Source organism: Eurypyga helias, unplaced genomic scaffold (genome assembly GCF_000690775.1).
Source record: "Eurypyga helias isolate BGI_N326 unplaced genomic scaffold, ASM69077v1 scaffold28183, whole genome shotgun sequence".
Taxonomy (NCBI): domain Eukaryota; kingdom Metazoa; phylum Chordata; class Aves; order Eurypygiformes; family Eurypygidae; genus Eurypyga; species Eurypyga helias.
Genome location: NW_010242666.1, coordinates 14,096 through 20,302, shown reverse-complemented (window position 1 = coordinate 20,302; position 6,207 = coordinate 14,096). Strand labels below are relative to the sequence as shown.

At 49.6% G+C, this 6,207-nt stretch overlaps 2 protein-coding genes across 2 annotated transcripts in view; one reads left to right on the top strand and one right to left on the bottom strand.

Moving 5' to 3' along the window:
• The window catches only part of EDRF1 (erythroid differentiation regulatory factor 1), a 25,131-nt gene extending 22,061 nt beyond the window's left edge, over positions 1 to 3,070 (top strand). Inside the window, exons 23-24 of the mRNA XM_010149150.1 lie at positions 646 to 809; positions 2,899 to 3,070. Coding sequence (XP_010147452.1) covers positions 646 to 809; positions 2,899 to 3,070 — 336 coding nt within the window. The remainder of the gene's footprint in view (positions 1 to 645; positions 810 to 2,898) is intronic.
• Positions 3,071 to 6,098: 3,028 nt separating this feature from the next.
• The window catches only part of UROS (uroporphyrinogen III synthase), an 11,696-nt gene continuing 11,587 nt past the window's right edge, over positions 6,099 to 6,207 (bottom strand). The window contains 1 exon segment of the mRNA XM_010149151.1: positions 6,099 to 6,207. This exon segment is cut by the window's right edge and continues 29 nt beyond it. Within this exon segment, the coding sequence (XP_010147453.1) occupies positions 6,099 to 6,207 (109 nt within the window).

The window sequence follows — 6,207 nt, the reverse complement described above, 5'->3', positions numbered from 1 at the left end:
GGATGGGGACTCCACCACCTCCCTGGGCAGCCCCTTCCAACGCCTGACAGCACTTTCCGGGAAAGAATTTCCCTAATATCCCATCTAAACCTCCCCCAGCACAACTTGAGGCCATTTCCTCTTGTCCAGTCACTTGGAGAGAAGACAGTGACACCCCCCCTCCCCCCTTTCAGGGAGTGATAAGGTCTCCCCTGAGCCTCCTCTTCTCCAGGCTGAACCCCCCCCAGCTCCCTCAGCTGCTCCTCACAGGAATTGTGCTCCAGCCCCTTCCCCAGCTCCGTTCCCTTCTCCGGACACGCTCCAGCCCCTCAGGGTCTTTCTTGCAGTGAGGGACCCAAAACTGACCTCAGGACTCAAGGTGCAGCCTCAACCAGTGCCCAGCACGGGGGGACAACCCCTGCCCTGGGCCTGCTGGCCACACTGTCCCTCATGCAGGCAGACTGACAGAGGGAGTTGTTCTTGTTCTTGCATAGAATGTGCATACGGTGTGGGTGTGAGGCCGTATACTACCGAAGCCTCGTAAACAGGGTGTTGTGGCAACTGTTGTGTTGGTACCTGGATAGTAAGCTCAGTGTGGTTGTCTGGCTTAGCTAAAGTGCGTTTTCAGGGTGGAGCTGAGTGACATGGGTTTTGTTCTTCTTGTAGATAAGCACAGATACAAGCAGCGCTGAGAACGTGGCATCTAACGATTCCTCTGCTGGTCTCAACAAAGAAGAAGTAATGAAGCTGCTTAGTATCTTTGAGTCCAGGATGTCATTCCTTCTCCTCCAATCCATTAAACTCTTAACTTCGACCAAAAAGAAGATTGGGTAAGTTGAACCATGGTGTGTGTGCGCACCTGTGATGCTCATCCCCAAAGCCACACAAATCACGTACTCCCAAGCATGCAGGAAGGTGTGATACTTAATCTTTTATGGAAGTGACTCTTCGGTGCGGAGAAGTTGCTGAGACATACCTTGATAGTCTAAATTTTGTGTGTTTTCTGTGACTGTGTGTGTAACTGAAGGAATATGCAAGAAACATCTTTACAGAGTGTGTCTAGGCAGCTCTTGGCTCTCTCCTGGTAGCAGTCATGGGGACTGAGCAGGGACAAAAGAGTCAGACTCGCATGGCCGTATTCAAACGGGAGAACAACAGTTTGATCGTGGTCAGAAACGCACAGTAACGAGTCACAGATGCTTTGTCATACTCTGTGATATCCAGCATCCTTCAGAGGGTGTAAATCCAATGCCCTCCCCAGGTATAAATGCACAGGCAAAGCAGTTTAACCTGTACTGCCATCATTTTGCTTCTCGTTGTCTTTCGGTTGTCATCACAGTGTTTGCTCAGGGGATGAGGCAGATGTGTAGGGTGTCCTTGATCCTGACGCCGCGCTTCGCCTGCGACACAGCGCTGGGAAGTTAGCGGGGGGGGAACTGCAGTGTACTGCTGGTCTCTTGATAGAACTTGATGGTAAAATATACTGGGAGACGGTGCAGTGAATTCATTCTGCACAGAAGTTGTCTGCTGATGGTAGGAGACTGGTAAATGATAAAATGTGAGACCAAAGGAAAGCTGGCGGGCTTCCTTAGCAGAGGTTGGGTGTGCTGCTCTGGTCTTTCGCTCTACAAAAAGAGCTTCCACGAGGTGGCAGTGTGAATGTGTGAGACGCAGAGGATTCAGGCTGAGTTTAAAACTACCCTCTGCTTCACCATGAGCACATCGTGCCTGTGTCTCCTCGGTTCTGCTTCATTGAAGAAGGTAACGTCTGCCTTCGGGGTAACGCTAGGCCGAGAAGGGGGCAAACTGGGGCTCATGAATGCTCTTTCAGGGTCTTGGATGCACTTGGGCAGAGAACTGGGAAACACGTGGTAAAATTAATGCTTGGTAGTGCAGCTGGGAGAGCAGCAGTAGAGCTGGGTGAGATCCACGTCACCCCGATGGGGACACGCACAAACGTGACTCACCTTAGCGCTGCAGATAGGCGGGAAGAAGGAACTGAAAGTAGTACTTCATTCTGGGAATTCTTGTAACTTATCCTGGGAAGCCTTTGCATTTCAGTGTTTTTCATTGAGCGCCTGCTCTGTTTAGTAAACAAACCTGTCTCGCTTCTGCCAACTGCTAGGAATTTAATTTGCTTCACTTTCTTGGCGCTTCCCGAAGTGTTTGCAGCTGAACTGACCAGCACACACATGTACACGCTTCGTGGATTTGTAGTATCAATGGCAGCGTCTTTAGTTTTCTTCTAGTTTGGGTCACTTATTTATTAGCCTCGTATGCTGAAGGTGGCGAAGGGGGTGACGGCGTGTCACCAGCATGTGTGTGACAAGTGATTGACAAGGTTTGTCAAACGGAGAGAATTGGTGGGAGCGTATGGTGCAGACTGGCCAAAGAGGAAAAGCTCTTTCAGGCAGAAGTATCCTGCAGGGAGAAGCCTCTGGCATAAGGAAATAGCTTAGATGTGCGGGACGCCTGAGAATGAGGCTTCAGATTTGAGCGAAAGAGTGGTGCCGGTCGTGGTTCGGAGGGGACAGCTGACGGCAGGGAGTGAACAGACCGCAGCTCCCCGGCATTCGGGTGTCCGTTTGCGTCTGGCATGGTCAGGTTGGACACTTAAACAAGAGTAGAGAGTTTTGGCCTGGAGACCTGGTTTGGAGGGTTTACGATGTGGTTTGGGATTACGAGTTCATGAAATGGCCAGACTGGAGCCGAATGAAAACTGGAGCCCCTTATCCCTCTTGCCTCATGAACTGAGGTGCTGACTGCAGTGCTGCGATGGGATAGGAACTAAGGAAATAAGGCTTGAATGGAAGCAACAGCCACCTGGGCTCACAGGGATAGTCATCAGGGCTGTTACTAACGGTTGTTTTGATACTTGTAGAATGATATACTGTGCTGAGGTTACCCGTTTCCTTTTAGGGGCATTAACGAAGATGACGTTGTTCTTAAAACAAACAAGCAAGTCTACTCCCTGCTCTTGCGGGCAACTGCCACCAGAAGCCCGTCTCTGCTGGAGCGAACGGAGGTGATGCTGACCTTGCTGGAGCAGCTGGCGCCGAGCAGCGAGGCCGGCGGCGGCGGAGTCCAGTGAGCTCTGCGCTGCAGCGGAGCAGACACAGTGCCTTGGCACGCACGGGAGGGGGGTGGCATTCCCGTGCGGCGTTTGTATTTGTTGAAGGTGATACCATGCGTCGTACCCCTGGGAATGACCAGGAATTCCTCCTTACCCTGCGGTAACTCAGAGTGGTTCCGTTCCCCACGTCCCGTTGTTTGAAATGCCAGGCTGGGGTTTGGGCTAGACACGTAACAGGTTTTCATGTTGGAGAAATTCAGTTTGTCTCTCACAGATAATGGGTTTGTGGTGATATAGTTTGCGTAGAAACCGTAACCTCGTGGTTGCCCTGGTCTGATACTTAATGACAAGCTTTGTGAGCACAGCTTGGCCAGAACGCTGCAGCCGGGGCTGTGACCCAAGGTTGTAGAGGAGATTTCTGTTGAATATGTGGACGCATGGACACGCTTCCCATAGTTACTGTTCTGCACAAAAACATGTGCCTTTCCAGCTTGGATGCAAGACTCTTGCAAATACTGGCCATCACTGGGATTTCATTTACCCTGGAAAGTGAATGGTTTTAGCTCTTTTTGAAGTGATTAAGAGGAGCATTATGTTTTTTCAGACTTGAAACTGTGAATAAAGGAGAGCATATTTTTAAATAAAAATTAATTTATTAAATACATCATGAATTGGTCTGTCGTGGGTTTATCGGTTACGCCTTACGAGCCTCACCAGAGCAGCAAACTGCACAGCAGGATTAAAACCCTGTGAAAGGCAACGAGGGCTGCACAGAGTCTGTGAAGTCCGGCCTAACGTGACTGGAGTCTTAATCTCAGCGTGTGAGTCCTCTGCTTTTTGGTAATATGTATTATTGAAAGGTTTCAAAAATGTAACACCTGATGTCTTAATGGTTTTCTACATATAACTGGTTCATTATTGTATAATAACAGTATAAATCCCTGTTTACTTACAGGTGCTTTTAAATGGGTGTGTGCACATGTTTGTATTTTTAAGTGCAGAAACTAAGTAGCGAATTAACAATTGAAGCTGCTGTGTAGAGGAGGTGATTTTTGCTCTCATGGTGAGATAGGGCATATTTTCACCAAAAGACCAGACCCTGGTTTGTGGAAATTCCTGTCCTGATGATTTAAATGTGGCTTTACAAGCGTATCCTTAGATCCGTCTTCAGACGAAACCTGATCTTTGAGCGGCGACACAGCTCCTGCGCACCCCAGAGAAGCGAAAGCACCTTGTGAAAGGATGAAAGGTGACCGGCTTCGTCTGTACCTGGTCTGGTATCTCCCATGTGGAGCGACTGATCCGAGGAAGACGGGAGACCTGGGGCATCGGTTTCCGTGCCTTTTCCTGCCTTCCACCTGGAACCTGGCTCCAGGCAGCACCCCTCACACCCCCTCACTTCTGGTGAGGTCAGGGGCACAGCATGTCGAGCGTCTGAAGTGAGGGGGCTTGAAATCGTTACCGGCGGGAGCCTGGCGAGGGGCCGGAGGTGACTGTGACAGTCTCTGGGGAGCAGAGGGGTGACTGCAGAGATCGGTGAGTGGCTCGTGGGCTGAGGACAGAGATGCCTGGGCAGAGAAAGCTGCTGCTCCGGCAGCACTGGGGAGGTTTTTCTGCTATTTCAAAAAAAATAACCCTAGAACTGGTGCTGTAAAAAGCAAAAGAAAACCACTTACACCTTCCCCCATTCCAATGATTTTGGAAGTGGCTGCTGGCAGAGCGTATGCTCCCACAGGGATGTGCCTGTTGGCTGGTTGACGAGAAGTGCCTCAGTATAAGCCCCAAGAACCAAAACCAGTCTCCAAGTGTGATTTTGGGGGAAATGGTGTAACCTCTCCTTGTTTCCCTGTAACAATATGCATGTTCCAGCTCACTGGGTCACATGGAATAGGTAACAGGTCTGTAATCTGCTGAATCTCCTCCTAGAACAAGCCTTGGGCCTTCCCTGGCTTGGGAAGGCTACAGCAGCTGGTGTGGAATCATCCTCTGCCCAGGGACCTTTCCTGTGCTCTTGAATGAGGAATCAACCGGAATGTTTCCGAGATTGTGCTTCATCCCGAGAAACTGAGATGCTTTATAAAGCAAGGTGTTTGTCACCTGGTGCCCGGTTTGAAATTACCACAGTTCACGTTAACGAAACGGGGTTCAGCTCGACTCTGGCTCCAGGAACACGGATCCTACCTCACTGGAGATTCAGGCCAGATAGTCTGAATTCAGACTAACAGAAGCGCACGGCAAACGAGGATTCTCCGCTACTCAGCGAACCTCGGTGCTGTAGTAACACCACCACTGACTTCCCTGAGGATTCTAATTGAGCACATCAGGATTTAAATCTTCCGTGAATTCCTTAGCATTAGCGAAGGTGGCGTTAGTGCCAGACAGGATTACTACTTCTCCTTTTGCAGACAAACAAAGCGTAAACCGCCCCCAAACCAGACAACTCTTAACGCCATTATTAACGACAATAAACCAGTTTATTTCTCTGTTAATAAATCTTCCTTCGTTACAGGAATAGAAACCAAATCCCAGGTTTTAAAGACCCTGTACTGTAAGGATATGTTGTGGCAACAGCTGACCTGCTGTTAGCGCCACGCAGTGCGGCTTCACTCCAAGAATTGTCCTGTTCCCTTCAGATCCAACAATCATCACTTTAATGTAAGTATTTGAAAAGCAGAACAATACTTGGGTGTGCGTGCTTTTCCTTTACAAATAGACGACGCGTGTGTAAACGGGCTGCACAGAGTAGTGCAAACCTTGTGTGCTGGGAGACAGCTGGGGCGGTGCGCTGAGCTTCCCTCAATATCCTGCTCACGTGCAGATACAGCCTCTCCCAACTGGTTTGCAAGGAACGCCCACCCAAAATACACTGTACACCTGAGAAAAGGGGACTAGCTGGGTGCTTTACGAGATGCTGGACAAGTTCTGGATTTCTTAGATACCTAATGCAGGCTGCTCACACCGAGTCCTGACAGAATGCTACATCTTCCCAAAAAATAGATTTCTTGCAGGAAAAATGGAAAAGCTGCCTGCAGCACCATATTCGTCTTCAAACACTGTGCTTTTCCGTAGATGGAGAGCAGTTCTGTACATGGAGTGCTTTTTGGATCCCAGTGGCGAGGCCTTGGGGAGTCGGACTCTCTGCGGTACAGCTAACG